Source organism: Callorhinus ursinus, unplaced genomic scaffold (assembly GCF_003265705.2).
Source record: "Callorhinus ursinus isolate GAN/ISIS: 27379988/994484 unplaced genomic scaffold, GSC_fseal_2.0 scaffold12, whole genome shotgun sequence".
NCBI classification, from domain to species: Eukaryota; Metazoa; Chordata; class Mammalia; order Carnivora; family Otariidae; genus Callorhinus; species Callorhinus ursinus.
This window is the reverse complement of record NW_027397074.1, coordinates 4,966,203-4,989,290: the sequence shown is the minus strand read 5'-3', so window position 1 is coordinate 4,989,290 and position 23,088 is coordinate 4,966,203. Positions and strand designations below refer to the sequence as shown.

The following is a 23,088-nucleotide window of genomic DNA, read 5'->3' as shown; positions in this document are numbered from 1 at the left end:
AACTTGTCTACATATTGATACACATTTTCCCACTCTTCTTCTCCCTCATATTTACAATATCATCCTACAATTTATTCCTATCAAGCTAGCATTTCACTCTCTGGAAGAGTCTAGTGTTACCCATAAACTTGAATATTTCAGTGTGAATTCTCACTTCGAGGTGATTTATGAACCAACGAGTTGAGACCAAGGGCAAACAGATATCCAAAGTAGCAGGCGAAGGTTCTAAATATGTGAGGTAATGCCCTGCATTAATTTTAATATAGCAAAAGCAGAGATGAAGGTGAAAAAGACTTCCACCTGGCTGAAAAGGACTTTAAGGATTCCTCCACATTGTTAAAATGGTCAATATTAAGCATGCTCACATTTGTTTGTATAATAAACCATAATTTCTAAGAATCAGTCTGTAGGATTTTCTGTAGGAAAAGCTTAAGGATACTTGTATTAAGAATTTATTTTTCCAAGAAAGACTAAATTGAGTACAGAAGAAAGGATAGACAATGACAATGCTAGAATAAAATAGCATTAATAAACAGAAAAATGTAGATGTTTTCACTCGTGACCATTTCAAAGGCTCTATTCTAGGCCTATAATCATTAAATAATTAGGACTTTAGAGAGTGAATATTTATATAATATAATAAAGCCAACTCTTCTTTACTAGTGGAATTTACATTCTCTATGGGAATGCTACATTCAAATTATAGAGCTAAAACAACAAAGATTTTTAAAAAGTATAAACATTAGACTGAGAGGTTCACTCACTACGGACTAGGTAGCTGCAAGGCCCTGTGTTCCAGGGAGTTTTGGAAAGTGGGCACAATATGTTGCTTTTCAACTGAATTAGTTTGCCTTATAAAACAGACCTTTAAAAGGCATTTATTGAAATTTAACAATGGAACAGAAAATGTTGCAAAGTGAGAGAGAGTTTTCTTTTTTTTGTTCAAGTTCTAATGTAAATTCCAGTTAGTTAACATACCATGTAATATTAGCTTCAGGTGTAGAATTTAGTGATTCATCACTTATATACAACACCCAGTCTCATCAAAAGTGCCCTCCTTAATCCCCATTACCCATTTAGTGCATCCTCTGCCCACCACCCCTCCAGGAACCCTCAGTGTGTTCTCTATAGTAAAGAGTCTGTTTTCTGGTCTGCTTCTCTTTTTTTCCCCTATGTTCATCTATTTTGATTCTTAAATTCCACATATGAGTGAAATCACATGGTATTTGTCTTTCTCTGACTTATTTTATAATACGAGAGCATAATAGGAGAGAATAAGTTTTCTTAATTAAAGTGACGACTAGGTATTAGAACAATGATAAGGAAACGGGCATTTATCTTAAGCTATGAATAATTATCAAACATTATTATAAAGGACTATTACTGTTTGAAGTTGAAAAGTCAACGACCATTAGTCTTTGTGATGCTGGCCTTAGCACAAAAATCATAATATGGTTTTATTTTAATCAGGTTGACTTCATAGCTTAGCTACTCATTTTAATCAGGTTGACTTCATAGTTAACTCTATGAAAATAATATGCTTTCATAATTAGGCGTGTGCAAAGAGCATTTGCTACAAGACTGTTCATTATAAAGCTGCTAAAATCGTGAACACTGGAAAAAAACAAAATATCCATAAATAAGGAATTTATTAAATACATTATAGTACAGCCATATAATAGAATACTATCCAGATGATGATGTATACAGATGTTTATTAGAAAAACATTTAAAATATAACGTTAGGTTTTAAAACAAAGCTAGATTATAAAATGGAATGCATGGTAGAGCCCCAAGTAGTAAAAATAAAATTGAACACATACATACATCTAAAGAGATATACCCAAAGATAAGATACTTACTATTCTTATTTCTGGGAAAAGGAACATGTGGGTGTGTGCACACAGGAGTAAGTGTTGGTGTGAAGGTGTGTGTGGACATACATAGGTATTCGCTTAGCTGTAGTTGTAAACATTTTCTTCAATAAATATTACTTTCACAACCAGAAAATAAAATGAATTTAAACATTTAAAAGGAAATAGTATTCACTGTAAAGTTTAAATGTGAAGAACAGTCTGTTTGTAGCATACATTTGTCTACTGTCATTCTTTTTTTTTTTTGAAGATTTTATTTATTTGACAGAGAGAGACAGCGAGAAAGGGAACACAAGCAGGGGGAGTGAGAGAGGGAGAAGCAGGCCCCCCTTGGAGCAGGGAGCCTGTTGCGGGGCTCGATCCCAGGACCCGGGGATCATGACCTGAGCCGAAGGCAGACGCTTAACGACTGAGCCACCCAGGCGCCCCTATTGTCATTCTTTTAAATTCTAAGTCCAAATAAAGGCATTTTGCATTCTGACCCAAACATGAAATACAGAAAGCCAAAAAAATTTAACTGGACATTTTTACTAAAAAACAAACTCAGAAGAGAGAATGTCTAAAAGAAACAGTTGACAGGAAAAAAGTATATATATATATACACACACACACACACACACACACACACACACACACACACATATATATATATTCCAAACAAACCTTGGGATTAGAAAATAAGCTTAAAAAAAAATGTCTGATTTGGAGTTGCCAAAGTGCACTATATAGAACTGAAGTTACAGAATACTCCTTGAGAGAAAATTCTGATTCCCTTTGATCTATAAAGAAGTCATCTTGTCATGCTCCAAATGAACCATTTAGAAATCTCCCCCTGCTGTTGATTTGTATGGGAATTCTGATTTCACAACATATTTGAGACCCATTATATAAAATAAAGAAACCTGCATTTTAATAGCAAAGTATAAATTAAAAAGTTATGAATTATTTGCCTTGAACTGATGACAGTAGTTATTTATACTCTCAGTTTCTTCTTATAGGCTTTTATTTTTCCTAAAGTCCATAAATATTGCTTTAATTTATTATACCCAAGGTCTTTAAGACAAACACTAAACACCTTCTATTTATAAGTTCTGATGATATATAGATAATAAAGATTCAATTCTTCATCTACCATCTATCTATACAATACAGAAACCTCTGTAGAGCTATCCTTTTGAACATACATTTAAAAATTTCCCCAATGTGTTATTTATTATAAATTAGAAGGTCCTAAAAATACCAAATATTTCCCAAAAAGCAAATATTTCATTGTAACATTTTAGAATTAAATGTTACCATTTAAAATGCCTGAAGATACACTTACTTAGATTTCTTTATCAAAATATATTAACATTTCATTTTAACAACGGAAAATAATGAAAGTCATAGTTGGCATAATACTTATAAGACTTGATGTTTTCACCTAATATAATTGTAGGTACATTTTTCCATTCCATCTTTCCCTCCCCCACAGGAAATGATTCCATGCCAAATCCCTTAAATTCCTCTTTTGAAGTTTAAAATTAATTCCCATGGTTGCTCTTCTATAATCCCCCATCTTTTAAAAAATGCAAAATATGCTTATACTTTTTGAGAAATCAGATGAAATCCCAAATATCCTATGAGTATGTGCTATGCTTTTAAAAAGTAAGCCCACACGCTCATTCTCAAAAGCTCATTCATCAAGGAATCTAATTCTGTAATTAATACGAACAAGGTAACAATTTGCTTTAAGTGTCCACTCATAATGTTAAATCAATGTTAAATTATAAAGAACTTCCATGGAAATACATAAGACACACGCACTGATTCTAAATGAAATTCATTATGAGCAGCTCTATTATACTGAATAGCAAATGAATTCTTAATAATGAGGCACTTGATGTGTTACCCAGAACTGGGGTTGACAAGAAAGCCACTTAGCTTCACTTTCTAATAATATTACAGCAAGTAACTGATACAGCGCATATATTTTTCAATTTGGAAGGAAAATTATGTTTTACCAAACCTTTTTAATACAGTCTGTTTCCTTCACAGACCTGTCAAAGGTTTTGTTCTCTTTTTATAAGCTCATCTTGCCCTCACCATCAGAAGTCCATAACAACAGATGCTAGAATAATTAAAAACCTATCACTATAGACTCTTCCATCACATCACAGACTAGGAAAATGAAGGCGGTTTATGGGTGTCCTTGTCTCACTTTATCCACCCCTTCGTGGTTGATGTGTAGGCTTTAATGTGCATCCTTGCACCTCTCCTCCGGCAGGAAGCCTGTCTCTGGGGATCACTTGCAGAAAATAGGACATTGAGTCCATAATTAAAGTAATCTCTTTCCAGGCAGATGCTGCAGTTGGCTCTGTTATCACATATTACAAAAGGCATCTTGAGGGTTATAAAATGTGCAGCAAATAGCTTTGGAGATGAGAAACAGCAATTTTTCATCTAATTTTGATCCATAGACATGTAAGCACTGTATTGCTACTTTTTGGTTTCGAGCCAAATAACTATTATGGTGTTAAGATGAGCTGGGCAGTAACCAAAATTAAAGAATACTTTAGCTTTTATCCTCAAAGTGAGAAAAGCTCTTTTGTAACCATCTTTGCACTTAGCAAATAAGGATGCCATCTCAAATCTGAGCATTAATGCCTGCAGGCGGATTTAGAAGAAAGGCTTATGTAGCTCAGCTTTACAGCCTTACTTTCAATATATTTGCTTAAGTTAAAACCAGAGGTTGATTAAGGGGCCTACCATCTTGGCTCCTTTGCAACCACAGCGAACATTTTTAATTAGAAGCATTTCTATTGTTTATCATTTGTATAATATTTTTGGACATTGCTCTTTTGAAATATATGTCAACCCAGATAACTAATATGCTCATATTATTCCTAATCCCTTCTCTAAATACTAATCGTGGGAACAAATGGAGGACATTTGACAAACACAAGTCCAGCTTAGGACTTGTCCATGTGGGTAACCAAACCTGACCTCAATATTGTGAAGTGCTAAAATGGAGGTGGAAATAATTTTAATATTTATTTCTCAGTGCTAAATAAGACAACTTTTGAAAATGCAGTGTTGTAATGTTTAAAAGGTTATCTTAAAATTCCAGAAAATATGTGGTTTAAATTTATTTCCTCAAACTGCATTTAAAAAAATTTTAACAGCAAGTTTTACATGAACTTGAGCCTTTCAATTAAAAAAAAATACTATTGATAATATTAAACTTTGTATTTTATGTTAGTCTAAATAACATTCAAAAATAGGAGATATCTTATTTAGCTTAATTAACAATAGAAATATTGTATTCCACATGTTTAAGATGTCAGAATTATTATTTAGAAGGATTTATATATCACTTGAATTATTTGAGAAAAATTAACTGCAAATCAGAATTTTAAGTTATTGATAAAGTTTTGTTAAATGACCAAATTGTTATTTCCAGAATGCCTAAAATGTTATAATATAAAGCCAGCCATCATCAGTGCAATATCCGGAGGTTTAAATAGCAGAATATAAATCCTAATTCTCTAATACAGTCTTCTGGTACATTTGTGCATTCTTCTATTTTTTCATTTATGTATGCATGCATTCATTCATCCATTCAAGAAATAATTTTTTTGAGGTTTAATATATTTTTATTAGCATATAATGTATTACTTGTTTCAGGGTTACAGGTAAGAAATAATTTTTAAAGAATTTTTGTCCAAATAATTTTATAATACTATTGCATTTGAAATATTAGAAAATACGTACTCAGTATCTTGTCACCTCAAAGGTAGTTTTCAACTTTGCATTTTTCCTTCAGTTTTACCTATATGAATGTTATTTTGTCCTTAGGAATTACCCCTAATATTTATCTCTAATATTATTATGTTTTGCTTATTTTGTCTGGAATTAATATACTGGCACTGACTTCCTTTTTGTTAGAATTTGCCTGGTATATCTTTTCCTGTCTCTCTACTTTCAATGTTTTTGTGCCATTATGTTCAGGTTTGTCTCTTGGAAGCAGAACATTGCTAGATTTTTTAAAATTGCATTTTGAAAGTCAAAGTGTATTAACTGGTGAATTTAATCTGTTCATATTTATTGTAAATATATATATGCAGTTAACCCTTGAACAGCACGGGTTTGAACTGTGCAGGTCCACTTATAGGGGGATTTTTTTTTTTTTTTTTGGTAAATAAAGTGCTGTAAGTGTTTTTTCTTTTCCTTATGATTTTCTTAATGACATTTTCTTTTCTCTGGCTTGCTTTATTGTAAGAATGCAGGATTTAATACATATACAAAGTATGTGTTAATCTACTGTTTATATTATCAGTAATGCTTCTGATCAACAGTAAGCTATTAGTAGTTAAGTTCTGGGGGAGTCAAAATTATATGCAGATTTCAATCATAGAGGGTGTTAGGGCTTTGTTTGAGGGTCAACTATATACTTATTTATCAGTTAGGCATGAAAATTTATGTATCATGTGTTGATTTATCTTACATTTTATACTTCTATGCTTTTGAAGTTAACCTTTTTTCCTTTCTTTGGAGGGATTAAGTTTTCTTTCATCTTTTCCCCAATCCTTCCCCTGTTTTGGAAGTTATACTTCTATTTCAGTTCTACACATTCATGTTTTTAACTGTGTCTACAACTTTCTTTCAGAATAATTTGAGGACTTTAGAAAACTTTAATACTGACTTCTCTCCTTCCTCCAGTTCACACACTCATGTTGCTTAGTATTTCAGTTATTCTTTGCCTCTAAATTCTATCTGAAAATAGCTATTGGTGTATATTTTGTATATAAATTCATTTACATAACTAAAGCTTATTTGGAATCTCTAACACACTTGCTAATTATTATCAACTCTTGCACCACAATATTAAAGCACATCTTTTAAAAGCTTGCTTTAAAAAATCAGCTGTTTGTGTGATAAAAATATCAAGCCTTTTTTTTAATGTCTTTATTTTGTTTCTCATGCCTAACTGATAATTTATCTAGGTACAGAATTCTAGGTTGACATGCATTTCCTTCATGACTTTGAAGATACTGTTCCATTGTCTCCTGACATTTCTTTTTGCTGATGAGAAAGCCACTACCAGACTGAAATGACAGGACATCTACCTTTTGTCTTTGGTTGCCTTTGAGATTTTTCTCTTTGATACTCTGAAGGTTCACCATGTTCTGATTCAATGCTAACTTTATTTATGTTGCTTAGATAGAAAAGACTCACGTCTTCCTTAGTTCCAGAAAATTTCCCACCATTATCTCTTCAAATAGGTCTGTCTTCATTCTTTCTATTCTCTCCTTCTAAAATTTCCATTAGATGTTACTTTTTTTTTAAGATTTTATTTATTTGTTGGACAGAGAGAGAGAGAGAGAGCACACAAGCAGGGGAGCAACAGAGGGAGAGGGAGAAGCAGACTCCCAGCTGAGCAAGGAGCCCGACTCAGGGCCCGATCCCAAGACCCCAGGATCATGACCTGAGCCGAAGGCAGATGCTTAACCAACTTATCCACCCAGGTGCCCCTAGATGTTACTTTCTTAACTTGATGTTCTATACCAGGTTAATAAGGTAAAGTCAAGTCAGACTCCTCACATAGAGAATTTTAGTTTCTCATAAGTGGCTTACTTTAACAAAAGTCTCAGTCTGATGACAAGCTTTGCTGTTTTCCCAGGCAGAGCTGGATGATACTTGAGGCTCTGGGCTTCACACAGCAGGCCCAGTGCCTGCTCCCTCTCCTTCCCTCTCTCCTGCTATCTTCGAAGAGGCTCTCAGTGATGGCTCTAGATCCCACTTAGGTTAAAACTCCAGGCCTAGGACCTAAATCCAGGTTTAAAATACCCATAGACCCGCATGATACCTGCTCCCACTTCCTGATCCAGTCTCCATACCTCTCCTTTCTTCTGGCACCTTGTGTCTTCACTTTCTTTCCAACAGTTTTGTATGTATTTTAAATGCTTACTCATTTATCTAAAGTTTCTATGTGATTTTAATAGAAAGAGCTTCCGCCATGAGAGCTCAGTTTTCCACAATGCCAGAAATCCTCTACAAACATAATTTTAATGTGTTTGAAATAGTAGAAATGCATTTTTTTATGTTTTTGTCACTTAATACTCCAAACATCTCTCGAATTGCGACACTATCTTTACAATTACTATTTTAACAGTGACAGAGAGCAGTAATATAGGATAGCAGCTAAAAGCACATGTTTTGGATGAAAACAGACCTATTTCTGTGAGCTCTTCAAGCTCTTTCTTCAGTAATAGTGATACTAGGAAGGTATAGGATCTGAATAGGCTGCCTTGTATACAGGTGCTCACTAAATGGAAATTGCTATTTTTACTACTAACATCAGCAGCAGCATCACCATCAAATGCTATTCCAAACCTCATTATTGCTTATTTTCATATTAATGATTAGCATTCTAGACATGCTCATTTTAAATCTTAGGTACATGGTGGTAAATTGTCATAGGGTAAGGGAATATTTGAGAAGGCCCTGAACTTAAAACACTGCGACAGAGGATGGGGGGGACAGGCAGGGTGAGACCCAAGGGTGGGGGCAAGAAGAAGAACAGTGCCTTAGCCCAGAGCAGCCAAAGAGTAGTACTAAGTCCTGAGCACTGTATGAGAAGGTAACCAGAGGGGATCCCCACTTGTCACATTTGGCCTACATAGAGTTAAGGTCCCCATAAAGTTAAGGTCCATAGAAATTTCTGCTTTAGCAAACAAAATTAAAATGAACAGTTAGGTAGGAACACCTGGGTGGCTCAGTGGGTTAAGTGTCTGCCTTCGCCTTGGGTCATGATCCCAGGTTCCTGGGATGGAGTCCTGCATCGGGCTCCTTGCTCAGCAGGGAGCCTGCTTCTCCCTCTGTCTGCCACTCCCCCTGCTTGTGCTCTCTCTCCCTCTCTCGCTGACAAATAAATAAAATCTTTAAAAAAAATGAACAGTTAGGTAACCAGTTTTCTACAAAAAAATTGCCCTGCTTGGCCAGGTTAGCAGTTATAATGTTTTAAGTTCACAGGGCCATTGCAAAATCTTAGCTTTACTTTCCTCCTTCTGTATGTCCTTTGAAGTACATGGTTACATTCTGTAAATGTTAAGGTAACATAAGAGGAAAAGATAATTAGATTTTCGCAGGGCTGCACATTAGAACTTTCTGTAATGATGGAAATGTTCCAGATCTGTGCTGTTCAATATAATAGTCACTAGACATATGTGGCTCCTGAGAACTTGAAATGTGGCTAGTGTAACTAAGGAACTGAACTATTTATTTTATTTGACTTTAACTTAAATTTAAATAGCCACAGGTAAAAATAAATAAATAAATAAATAGCTACATGTGCCTTGTAGCTACCATATTAGAAGGTATAATTCTAAACAAATTCTAGAATATATGTGTGTGTTTGTATATATATGCATACATATGAATACATATCTATGTCTGTATGTAAATATATACATAAATATAAACATACACATGCATATGGACATAATCTCGGAGGTATTGCAGGTTTGGTTCCAGACCATGGCAATAAAGCAAATATCACAATAAAATGAGTCAACGAATTTTTTGGTTTTCCAGTGCATATGAAAGGTACGTTTGCATTATAGTGTAGTCTTTTAAGTGCACAATAGCATTGTGCCTTTAAAAAAGTACATACCTTAATTTAAAAATACTTTATTGCCAAAAAGTGCTAACCATCACCTGAGCTCTCAGTGAGTCATGATCACTGACCACTGATCATCATTAACAAATATGATAATAATGAAAAAATCTGAAATATTACAAGAATTACCAAAACATGACACAGAGGCATGAAGTGAGCAAATGCTGTTGGAAAAATGACACTGGAAGACTTGTTCAATTCAGGGTTGCCACAAACCTTCAATTTGTGAAAATCACAGTATCTGTTAATTGCACTAAAGTGACACACAATAAAGTGAGGTATGTTTCTATGTATATCCAAGTAAGTCACAGTGGACAAGCTAAATTCTTTAAAAAATTCTTATCTGGAAGAAGCAATCAAAATTCTACTTCATGTTTGTGATCATGCCTTACTATTCAGAGATTTTCCAAAAAAACAACAAAAAAAAAGCAGAGCTAAATAAAATCTTGCTGCTAGTATATATTATCCAAGTCACTGTATTGGCAAACCATGGAGTTGTTGCTGCCATGAGAAAAATTTATTCACCTGGTTCCCAGACATCTTTGTCATCACTATTTTTGACTGCATAGGCAATTTGAAAAAAAAAATAATTTCTCACATAAGGCCTCTAAAACTGGTTTCATCAATTCTATTAATAAAGAAATAACCCAAATCTCTGCCCATATCTCATTTAGGAAATTTCTATTAGAGACAGAGAAGTGCTAAGAATTGTAATGCATAAAGCTTTTAGATTTACTGACTTTGGTGTTTTCTGCTTTCACAGATGATCCATGTGACTTCAAGTAATAAGTGCCAAGTGGAGTCGTAATCCCATCTAAACCACAAGGCCTCGTAATAAAGAGCATCTTGTGGTTTCCAAACCTCAGTCCACTTACTTAAGTACCCGTCACAAGTTATGATTCCATACGTGAAAGGGAAGGGAAGAATAAAAGGATAGGTTTGCCATAAGCTTGCTTTTTTGTTTGTTTTGTTTTTGCTTCTAGAATTAACATTAGGAAAAACTGGTATTTCTACCTAAAAGGGAAAAAAAGCAGAGATTTAAAAAAGAACAAATTCACTAATACAACTATTTGCTGTGGGATAGACTTCACAGATGCAGGTCCATCTTTGGACCCTAAATATATTTCATTACTGAAATAGAAAAATTTTCTCACTATTAAGCAGTTCTACTTCTCGGATGGTCTTATGATTCTGATGAAAAGAAAACTGTCCTATGAAACTCCAGTAAATTGCCCTAATAGAACCAGTGTTGTTTACACTGTGGCTTCTTGGAAGAAGGAGGTGACAAGAAGGAAGAAGACAGGTAATACAAAGGGGTTAGTATTGCCTTTTGAATCTGTTAAATTTTTAAAAATATGTTATATAATTAATATAAAAAATAATTTCTTTAGATCTTCCTGGAGATAAATGGACATATTTTATCTCAACATTTTATCACACTCCCTAAAATTAAAAATTAAATCCCCAGGCAGCATCTTGACCTCATTTGCCAAAAAGTTGATAAATAAGAACACACATTAGACCCTGAACATAGATTGTCTCCTTGTCCGAACCTAATTGGCTATTTAACTTTGATGAAAAACAGGGGCCTACAGGGAGTGAGAACCATCAGGGTACTAGCCATTCACTTTTAAGGGTAGAAAAAAATTTTTTTATCCTGTCATTCAAAGGTACATTTTTGAGCAGCACTGAAATAATTGTCTCAGGTTGGGAAATGTCTGTTTAAAAAAAGAAAAGTAGACCATCAGAAAAAAATTAGAGATTTGTGAGTTGAGAGACAGATAAAATTCCTCCTATGGAAACAGCATATCTGGTTTTATCGACCAGTGTGGATATAATCATGTTAGCCTTCCATGAGAAGGGATTTATTTTTGCAGTAAGCTACGTAAACCTAGAAAGTAAAATAACATTTGTATGTATCAACTGTTGGCATCCTTATCTGTAGGTATGAATGCACTCCCAATAAATGCACCCATGGGAGCGTCCCTGATCTCATTTCAAATGTTTAAATAACAAGGCAAATACATCTGTGATGCTTCCTTCTGATGGATGGAAATAAATGGGCAACCATACTATCTTTCCTGAGGAATCCTCCAGACACAGTGGAATGGCTCTCATCAAAAATTAAAGGCTTCTGAGATATACTAAAGGCAGCACCTCAAATCTGTGCATCTGTATGATTTCCAGACTGTCTGGTATTCAGAAACTGCTGCTGTCTTCAATTTTTTAAATGATTGTTTTTGTCTTCTTGTTTAGTATACTTTTAAAAAATTAGTCTTCTAAGAGAATCTTCCTTTAAAATGTCAAATGTCCAAATACAGTCCACTTGTGTACCTCTTTGCTGGCCTGAGTTCATTCTTTGTTGTTGCTTCAGTATCTTAAATAGAACGCCGCTTGTTTCAAATCAGTTCTTAGTTTTGAGGGATTTGACTTATGGTTAAATTGTCACTAATTTGGGCACAGATCTGATCTTTTCTGCTCCCTTTGAATTCTAATATTATGTTAGCATCTCTGTCCAAGCAATTAAACTTAAATCTAATAGTGATAAGTTTTGTCTTTAATAGACACATTCCCTCCCTAATGGAATCCTTTCATGATAAGAGATAGGATATAATCACCACCCAAAGAATGAACATGCATTATACTATACCAAGATAAAACCCATGTTTGACATATAAATCTAATGTTCTCCACATTTCAGAAATTTAAATTTTTTTTTAAGATTTTTTATTTATTTGCGAGAGAGAGAATGAGAGACAGCATGAGAGGGAGGAGGGTCAGAGGGAGAAGCCGACTCCCCACCGAGCAGGGAGCCCGACGCGGGACTCGATCCCGGAACTCCAGGAACATGATCTGAGCCGAAGGCAGTCGCCCAACCAACTAAGCCACCCAGGCGCCCTCCACATTTCAGAAATTTAAATAGGTGCCTCCTGGATTTGTAAAAGAGCCTAATATAGTGTTTTATTATTTTTATTATTTTTAAAGTTTTATTTATTTAAGTAATCTCTACACCCAACATGGGGCTCAAACTCATGACCCCGAGATCAAGAGTCACATACTTTTCTGACTGACCCAGCCAGGTGCCCCTATAGTGTTTTGATCATAGTAAATGCTCAGAGATATTCTTTTTTCCCCTTCATGCCTTCATTGACTTATCCAGAGATTAGTTTCATCTGATTTGTCATCAGTTTCCCTGTGTTTGCTCACTTTATGTAAGGTTTTTGAAAGATTTGAAAACTTTCAGTAAATATTTTGGCACTAAAAATTTTTAAATAAATAAATAGGTGCCTCTTGATGTTTGAATGAGTTAGATAATATTACTACATCTCATCTAGAGATAGATTTCAAAATGAGGATAGGAAACCCATATTGGTCACTTAAAAAATCTGAGAGACGCTGACACCAACTACCAACTCCATATAATTTTCATTGTATCAATGCCATGGATGTTTTGCCATAATAAAATAGAGAAGAGATCATTTCAGAGGCAACTATAGTGAAGAGCAAAAACCACATGCTTGAAACTGGACCGCCTTCTGAATCCAGGCTGTGTTGACCATTAGGTGAGTGATATTAGGCAAGTTATTTAACATTTCTGTACTTCAGTTTCCTCATCTGCAAACTGAGATAAGAACAGCACCTACTTGGGCACCTGGGTGGTTCAGTCCGTTAAGCGTCTGCCTTCGGCTCAGGTCATGAGCCCAGGGTCCTGGGATGGAGCCCTGTATCAGGCTCCTTGCTTGGCGGGGAGCCTGCTTCTCCCTCTGCCTGCCACTCCCCCTCCTTGTTCTCTCTCTCCCTCTCTCTCTGACAAATAAATAAATAAATAAATAAATAAATAAAATCTTAAAAAAAAATTTTTTTTAAATAATAAAAAAAATAAACTTGAGGCTTGCTAGTCACTTAAGACTAATCAAATATAAAAGTAAGGACAAACCATACTGATGTAAGATCTGAATATTTAGCAGTTCTCTGAGTAAAATTATCACTTAAAATGTAAATGATATCTGGGGCGCCTGGATGGTTCATTCGGTTAAGTATCTGACTCTTGATTCCGGCTCAGGTCATGATCTCAGGGTTGTGGGATTGAACCCCAAGTCGGGCTCCACACTGAGTGCAGACTCTGCTTGTCTCCCTCTCCCTCTGCTCACTCTCTGTCTCTCAAATAAATCTTTTTTAAAAATGTAAATGATAGCAACAGGTGTCATAAAAGTATTGATAAAATAATTTTAGCTACTGATCCATTTAATACATCTGTACCAATGTAGCCAGCAACTTTATCCTCAGGACATCCTCTCTTCAATGTCTCTTACTCCATTATCTTTAGCAAGAAAGGCTGTAAACAGTTGGCCCAAATGACTATGTGGCTAAGTGGTTTATCAATAAAACCTGGTTTAGTCAGTGTGCCACTTACTTTTCTCTAGGAAAAACATGCACAGTGCATTATACAATTGTCTTGAATTTTAGTTCAAATGCTCCATAATTCTTACTATGGGTTTTTTTTTTATAAAGAATTTTAAATAGAAAACTGGGCTTTAAAATCGCAGAGCGTGCATCATACATTTGCTGTACTAATACCAGATTATAAAAATTGGTGCAGTGTCAGTTTAATTGCCAGCTTTAGAGAGACCAGGTACATGGTAAATGATAAATATTAGTTGCTTAGTTTTCTTCAAATCCAAGATGCCATCAGTTGTAAGACATTAAAAAATAAAATTAGGACTGGCAATTATAATTGTAAGATGCCATCAAAGGTAAGATGCAACTCTACTTCAGAGTTTCCAAAATATAAAATATCTGTATCTTGAGGTCAATGAAAGATGATATCATTATTAGTTATTAAGAAATATTTATTGAGGGCCTTCTATTGTCTGTAGTTTGAGCATTGGGATTTCTTAGGTATATAATGGGACTATACATAGTCCCTGACCTTGGGGGATTTAAAGTCCAGGTAAGGGGCACCTGGGTGGCTCAGTCGGTTAAGTATCTGACTTGATTTTGGTGCAAGTCATGATCTCAGGGTCATGAGATGGAGCCCAGTGTTGGGCTCCACACTGGAGCCTGCTTAGGATTTTCTCTCTCCCTCTCCCTCTGCCCTTCTCCTGCCGCTCTCTCTCAATAAATAAATTAATTAATTAAATTAAAAAATAAAAAAATAAAGTCCAGTTAAAAAAGAAAATACATGTGAAAAATTAACTACTGATATGAATTAACTCACAACATGAAAAAGTTACCTAAAATATATTACAAAAGTATATCAGCATGGCTAAAGTTTAATTTCTAAAAAGTAATTCTTCCTCGCCTAAAAAATGATAGTTTTGGGGCACGTGGGTGGCTCAGTTGGTTGGGTAACTGACTCTTGATTTCAGCTCAGGTCATGATCTCAGTGTTATGAGATCGGACCCCACACTGGGCTCTATGCTGGGCATGGAGCCTGCTTGGGATTCTCTCTGTCTTTCTATTCTTCCCCTTCTCCATCTCTAAAAAAAAAAAAAGAAAAAAAGAAAAAAAATAACAGCTTTAATTTTGGGGATTATTCAGAAAAGAAAGAATCATGGTATATTTACATTCAAATGCCATAAGCTTTGTGTTATTTTATTTTTGTTTAATATTCAAAGTTAATGTTGAACATTAACCATCTCCTTCAAGTATTGCTGGGCACATATTAATTACAAATACTAACTCTCATATAGAGCTCTACTGAACACATCATAAATATTGGAGAAAGAAACAAAGGCAAGAAATTGTAAGACTTGGCTCAGAAATTTTCAAATAAATTGCTTCTGTGGCCCATGTTCAATCTTCAGTCTTCCTGGACTCTCTCACAAACTAATTAGGAAAAGAGATCAACAAAAGCATCCTGCCCAAATGTAACATTCAATACAGTCATGGTTTACAATAAGTGAAGAATTAACTGCTTATTAAGAAGGCTAAGGGGCACCTGGGTGGCTCAATGAGTTAAGCATCTGCCTTCTGCTCAGGTCATTATCTCAGGGTCCTGGGATTGAGCCCACTTAGGGCTCCCTGCTCAGCAGGGAGTCTACTTCTCCCTCCCCCCACTTCTCGTGCTCTCTCTCAAAACAGATAAAGAAAATCTTAAAAAAAGAAAAAAGAATGTTAAAAAGTACAAACTGTATCATCAAAATTTTATTGGGAAATATGGGTGAGGGCATATGAATTTCTTTGCAGTCAGTAACTATTACTTCTGTCCAAACAGTATTTTTCTAAGAAAACATTGTTTGGGTTAAGACTTAAAATATCTAAGTTATGGGGTGCCTGGATGGATCAGTGGGTTAAGTGTCTGACTCTTGATTTTGGCTCAGGTCATGATCTCAGGGTCCTGAGATTGAGAATCATGTTATTGGGCTCTGTGCTCAGCAGGGAGTCTGCTTCTCTCCCTCTGCCTCTGCCCCTCCCCCTGCTCAGGCACACATGCACTCTCTCTAAAATAAATAAATGAATCTTTAAAAAAAATACCTAAGTTATTTCTCAGAAGAAAACAGAGTTTGGGACCCTGGGAACAGTGAGGCCAGAAGCTATCAAATATCACTTTTAAACAGATTCAATTCAAAACTGTATCTACTTGGAAACAGGCGGTTGTATGCTGTTGATATAGATTTCTTTTGTGTTCTAGCTTTCAAAAAAGTAATTCTTGTCTTAAATGAAGAAGTTATGCAGGGCAAGAATTTAAATTACCTTTCCCAGTGCCAACATGAATAAGATAGAGCATTCCAAAAGAGAGAGTCAGAGATCACTATTAAACTAAAGGAAAAGACAACACTGAACATCATTTAATTCAAGGGTCATCTTCTGTGATATCTATGTATGAGATGTTGTACCAACTGTGGGGAGAATCACAAAGAAATAAAAATGTATCCCTGTCCAATCTAATCTAATAGCAAAGGAAAGAAATTACCTTGAATAAGTATACAGTAAAATATAATCAGCATTACAATAGAGTTACAAGCAAAATGTGATCGTACACGTCACTTTGTTGTTGATATCTTGGAGCTTTATAGAAGAGTTGGCATTTTAAACAGTCCTTAAAGAATGGGTACGACTTTAATAACTGGAGTTGAGGGGGAAGAAGCATTCTGGGCTAAGGGAAAAGAATGGAGAAAGAGAAAGTCATGGATGGAATGTTTACGGGGTTGTGGGAAGTCCTGCAATTTGTGCCCGATCAGGACGTGCACATGGGAGATAAAACAGAAGATGATACACAGCAAGACTGGGAAGACTCTTCAAACCCAAGCCAAAGGGCTGGTCCTCAGAAAGGAGGTCTAAAGTATTCAGGTTTCCTGTGATCAAGGTTGTGCCTTAGGAAGACTAACTAGACGACAATGTCCAGAATAGACTGGAGGAGAAGAGATCACTTAGGGAGCTACTGTAATCATCTTAGCAAAAGGTTCTGGAAGAAAAATGTTCAAGTATGAAAAACTTTCTGAAGGAGAAATGATAGGATTGAATGTCAATCAGCTGGATAGGATTAATCTGATGTGTGCAGCTTGCATAACCCAGAGGATAGGCAGAAAATATATAATTGGTGATGTGGGAGCCATGGGAACCCTTGACCCTGAACTGTATATTATTAAAGGGAAAGGAAAGGTAGTGGTAAATTTTAGAGTATGCAGGTTTTATGGGATGTTGTTGTCTGAGCAGAAGGTTCAGAATAGAAAACCATTCAAGATGCCTTCCAGCTCTCTTTTGCCTGACTGCCTATAAAACAGCTGTTTCTGAACTGCCCTTGGCCTTATTCCATTGGCTTACCTCCATTAAATAAATATTGAGTGAGTGTGTACTGAGTGCCAGGGACTGCTCTAGACAGTTGGGGCAAATCAGTTAACAAAACAGAAAAAAATGCTTGCCTTCAAGGAATTTGCATTTCAGTTAGAAGAGACAGACAATAAATAATACACATAATCAAATAAATGAAGTATATTATATGTTAAAAGTCAAAAATGGTATAAAAAAAAGAGAAGACTAAGAAGTATGAGGAGTGGAGATTCTGGGGCAGGGGTAGGGGTAGAGTTTACACTGAGATGGAGCAAGTCACAGCCTTTGAACAATGTTAATATCTAAGGATGCTGTTGGAACATCTTTCACCCCATTTCTCAGCTTCCTCTTAATGAAAGCATAGGAGAGGGTCATTAAGTTTCTATGGACTCCCTGACTTCCCACCACCATCACTCACCTAACTGATCACATTTCTCTCTTGGCACTAATGGCCAGAAAGCTGAAAGCTAAATTTGTGATCTTCTAAAACATGGATGGAGCCTCATGGCATTTTTTTATATTTGTTTCCATCTTACTTTCCAAACATTCGTTTTCTTACTGCCTTGATTTCTTCACATACTTTTATCCAATTGTATATTTTTGTCAGCTAAAATCCAACTCAGATATCTTGAAGTATAAAGATATATGCAAAAATATACTGCTAAAGTTATCTTTTTTTATGATCTTGACCTCTTTTTGACACCAAAATTAGTGGCTTTAAGGTCAAACCTGTTAAAATAATACATTTAAATACTTAGCCTACATCTCATCCCATGAGAGGTATATTTGCCTTCCCTACTGGTCACAGACACTTTGGGTACTTACATGAAATTCACGCAGCCAGTGCCAACAGGTGGAGCGATCCAGACGAAGCTGAGGTTGGTTGTGGGCAGATGACTCACATGAGAGGCCACCACGCTGCACATAAACTGGTTACCAAACTGGTGGTCAGACATGATCCCTGAGAGACAGAAAGGAAGAGAAGTTGTCATAAAAACAACAAAACACGGTCTTTCTTATCATGGCATTAACAATATTTTCTGGACATTTTTCTTGTATGTTAAAATTCATCATGTTCTTTGGCCACCCTGTAAGTTATGCAATTTTCCGTGTCCTGTTGTTAGAAGGATATTAATAATTTAAAACATTTTTGTTAAGGGCTAATCTATTAATTTCATTGCTATAGTAGTTGCTTTCCTTTGATTATGTTGATGGTCTTTGTCCATCACCAAAGACCACCAGGACCATACCTATAGTATAACGAGGTTGGATTTACTGGAAGTCTTTACAGCAAATGAGACCAAATATTATTGGGAACTGGGAAGTATCTCAGTGAGGATGTTAGCAAAGGCTTGTTAAACTATTTGGGCTTGTGTTAGGTTATTTTAGAGAGTAGGATGATCAAGCTGTCCTGAGAGTTTCCTGATTTTAGTACTGAAAGTACTGGGACCCCCCAATTCTGCTGGGGAGGTTACAGGGATAGGTGATTTTTCTTCTGGATTTGGTGCTATCAGAAAGTGGGGTCAATTTTATCAGAGAGTACCTTAATAACTTGTATATGGGAGACATGAGGAATGACATAAGCTAAAGTTGTGATCGATAAAAGCCATGTTAGCATGCAGAGGGGGATCGTCATTTTTGCGATTTGCACCATGTTCTTGCTTTTGTCTGTGTTCAGGCATGATTACAAAGTGCCTTGGTTTTGGCTCAAGCCATCAGCTTCAAGGTGGCCTTGTCTGATGTTGATCTTCTATAAAACTGTTTATATTCCACATGAGAATACAATAGCCTGGCTGTAAGTGCCAGGTCAGCTCCCAGCTGAGCAATCCGGAGATGCTTTTTTTATTTTTTAAGAAGATGATTCTCTTAGGTTGACCTCTGATATAAAATATTAATAAATAACTCAACAATAAGAAAATAACAAATAGGCAAAAGACCTGAAAAGACACCTTACCAAAAAATATACAGAGGGCAAGTAAGTATATGAAAAAGATGTTCAACCTCAGAGATCATTAGAATATTGCAGATTAAAACAACAATGAAATGCCACTTTGCAACTATTACAGCCACAATGCAAAACACTGACAACACCAAATGCTGGTGTGGATGTGGAAAAATAAGCACTCTTATTCATTGCTGGTGAGAATACAAAATGGTACAGCTACTTTGAAAGACAGTTTGGCATTTTCTTACAGAAATAAACATACTCTTACTGTATGACCCAGCAATCATGCTCCATACTATTTACCCAAATGAATTAAAGATTTCTGTCCACACAAAACCCTGCACATGGATGTATATAGCAGTCTTACTCATAAAGCTTGGAAGCAACCAAGATATCCTTCAATAAGTGAATGGAATGGAACTGTGGTCCATCCAAACAATGGAGTATCTATTCAGGACCAAAAGGCCATGAGCTACCAAATTATGACAAGACATGGATAAATAAATGCATTTTACTAAATGAAAGAAGTCAATCTGAAAAGGCTACATACTGTATGATTCCAACCATAGGAAATTCTGGAAAAGGCAAAACTATGGAGACAGTAAAAACATCCCCAGTTGCCAGGGGTTAGGAGGGAGGCAAGGATGAATAGGCAGAACATAAAGGATTTTTTAGGGCAGTGAAACGATTCTGTTTAATACTACAATAGTGGACACATGTCATTATATATTGGTTAAAACACACAGAATATACAACATTAAGAGTGAATCCTAATGTAAACTAGGGACTTTGAGTGATAATGATGTGTCAGGATAGGTTACTCTGTTGTAACAAATGTATCACTGTAATGCAGGAGGCAGACAATAGTGGGGAGTTGTGGGGGGAGGTGGGGGCATATGGGAAATGTCTGTACTTTCCATTCAGTTTTGCTGTGACCTAAAAGTGCTCTAAAAACAAAGTTTATTAATAACAATATTAATAAAAACATTGTCAGGAATGAGCAATTAAAAAATTCACTTCCTGGCTTTGTGAACTTAGGCAAATGACTTACTCTGAGACCCTTGTCTTTAAAGTGGAAATACCACTTGTCTATAAAGTGGAAATACCAAAGTTATTGTGAGAATTAAATGATCCAATACATATGAGTACAGTCCCCCCCCATGTTTGGATAGGTGCCCTTTCTACATGTCATCATTAACAGTTCATACATGCTTCATCATAGCACTTGACCTGTGAGGGACTAGGTCTTTAATTTTTATATTCCAAGCAACTATCACAATGCCTGACACATCACAGATACTCAAGAAATGTTTTTATGAATCAATACAAGAATGATTTAACTAAAAAAATTAAAAGCAATAGGAAAGGTATCACATATGTTACATTACCCAGTGAAACAGAATCTTCTAGAATAAAAGAATAGGTCATACTGGACAAAGAAAGAGAAAAACAGGTCTGTATTTTGACATAGCCTAACAATGCCCTTTTTCTCATCCAAGTTTTTATTTTTTTAAGCTACGTCTTGAGACAAAACTCATCAAGCCAGAGAAACCACAAGGTTAGGGAGGAGAAGAGACGACCCAGGAAATCACAAAGTGCTGCAGGAGACTCACAAGCCATGACTCAGGATTTGCCACTCTGCTCTGGTTGGGCATAAAGCAGAAATCCTGTGTGTGTATGTGGAAAATGACACATCTGCAGGAGTCAGCCTGACCAAAAAGGAAAACAAAAGTTCCAGCCACTATCATGTGGGAAGGGAAATGAATCAAACAAAATAAGGCTTCAGGATTTCGCAGCCTTGGTAATAGGATTCACATTCAAATATCTCCTGATTCTTCAAAACCCCTCCTAGAAAGTGAGTCAATGTCTGGGTTGCATATTATTTCACAATATTTTATATATATAAAAAAAGCTATATTGTTGTAATTACGACATGCCCCACTCTGGGTAAATTTGCCACAGAACAACATTCTTGCAATCCAACCATCTGCCACGGTAGTTGCCAACAAGGCTGCACAGGGGCATCATCTGAAGAGATGTGATAAATACTGGTTCCTAGAGATTCTGAGTTAACTGGTTTGGGATAAAGCCTGGGTACTGGGAGTTTCAGAAGCTCACCAAGCAATGCTAATGTGTAGCCAAGAACATGCATTAAAAATGTGTCTTAGTAAGATGTTGTCCAGGCTTCAGGGCATAGAATAATACCCATATGGTACCAATAGAACAGTTTGGAAGTATCCAGAAGTGTCTTACACAGGGCCCTGACAGTAATGCAAAATATTCAATCCTTTACCCACTACTTCTAGAACCACGTATTCTGAGCGCCTTATTATGTACCTTCAAATACTAGGAGTGCGCAATGGTCTTTGCTTTTTTAACAAAAAGCCCTGGCATATTATACTGCCATCACAGTTTCTTTTTTGTTTTTAATTGAAGTACAATTAACATACACTGTTATATTAGTTTCAGGTATACAATATAATGATTCGATAATTCTATACATTACTCCATGCTCATCACAAGTATACTTTCAATCCCCTTTATCTTTTTCACTCATTGCCCCACCCACCTGCCCTCTGGCAACCACCAATTTGTCCTCTGTATTTAAGAATCTGGTTTTTCCCTCTCTTTTTTTGTTTGTTCGTCTGTTTTCTTTCTTAAATTCCATATATGAGAGGAATCATATGGTAATTGTCTTTGTCTGACTTATTTCACTTAACATTATAACCTCTAAGTCCATCCATACTGTTGCAAGTTGTAAGAGCTCATTCTTTTTTTGCCGCTAACATTCTATCACATATATACAATATACAATATACAGCTTCTTTACCCATTCATCATCTTTGGATGGACATTTGAGTTGCTTCCATATCTTGGTTGCCACATTTTAATTGGCATTTTCTTTGAAAATATCTAAAAGTTGGCCAGAGTTGCAACTATTAGTCATCTATTCATCTTAGTATCAACAAGCAGAAAACAACAGTATTTACAGAATACCTAGTTTGGCTCAAACATTCTGTTCGGCTCTGTGGAGGTGCACAGAAAAAACGTAGGACATGGTCCCTACCCGAAATAACATGAGCTGGAAAGAGAAAACTGGAGCAAACTGACATTCTAAATAAAACACCTAGAAAATAAGTTAAGTGTTAAATGAAGTTGTATTTGTGAAAAATTATTAAATAGGAGAAGAGTCATTAATAGAAACAATTATAATAATGGTTATAGTAATACTTAATTGAGCACTTACTATGGCCTGGTGCTATTGTAAGCATTTCATGAATATTAACTTATTTGAGGCTCTTAACAACCCTGTGAGGAAGGAGCTGTTAGTTTCTCCACTTTACCTGTGAGGACCCTGAGGTGATGGAGATAAAAGAACGTGTTCCTGGTCATAGAGAAAGTGGAGAGTGTAGCCTGGATTCAAACCAGTGCCCTTGCTATCCAGTCAGAAATGGCGCTATTGAAGAGGGAGGCTGGAGCTGACTCTTGAGAGAAAAGCCAAGATTTCCCACATTTGTTTCTATTTACATGAGGCAGGAGAGTATAATCAACAGACTGTCCCCTCGCTCTGCCACACACAGCTGAATGACCTTGTCATAGTGCCCCTTCTCAAGCTTCAGCTCTGACATCTGTAAACTGCTGGTCCATGATCACTAAGACCCCCTTCAGTTCCAAAGCTCTCTGAGTACAATCTAAATCAATAAAAGAAAGATGGGAGGACATCTCACAAAGGCAGACATAATGAGCAGAGGTGCAAATATAAAATGAGAATGAGAACAGTCAGGCTCAGCTTCCAGTGTTCTATGAAACACAGTTTACTGCCTCCACCACAATGA

At 35.9% G+C, this 23,088-nt stretch overlaps 1 protein-coding gene across 2 annotated transcripts in view; it reads right to left on the bottom strand.

The window, feature by feature from the left end:
- RELN (reelin) overlaps positions 1-23,088 on the bottom strand; it is a 499,645-nt gene that overhangs the window by 338,224 nt on the left and 138,333 nt on the right. For both annotated transcript variants that reach the window (XM_073898696.1, XM_025873239.2), the window contains exon 3: positions 18,133-18,268. In XM_073898696.1, coding sequence (XP_073754797.1) covers positions 18,133-18,268 — 136 coding nt within the window. The remainder of the gene's footprint in view (positions 1-18,132; positions 18,269-23,088) is intronic.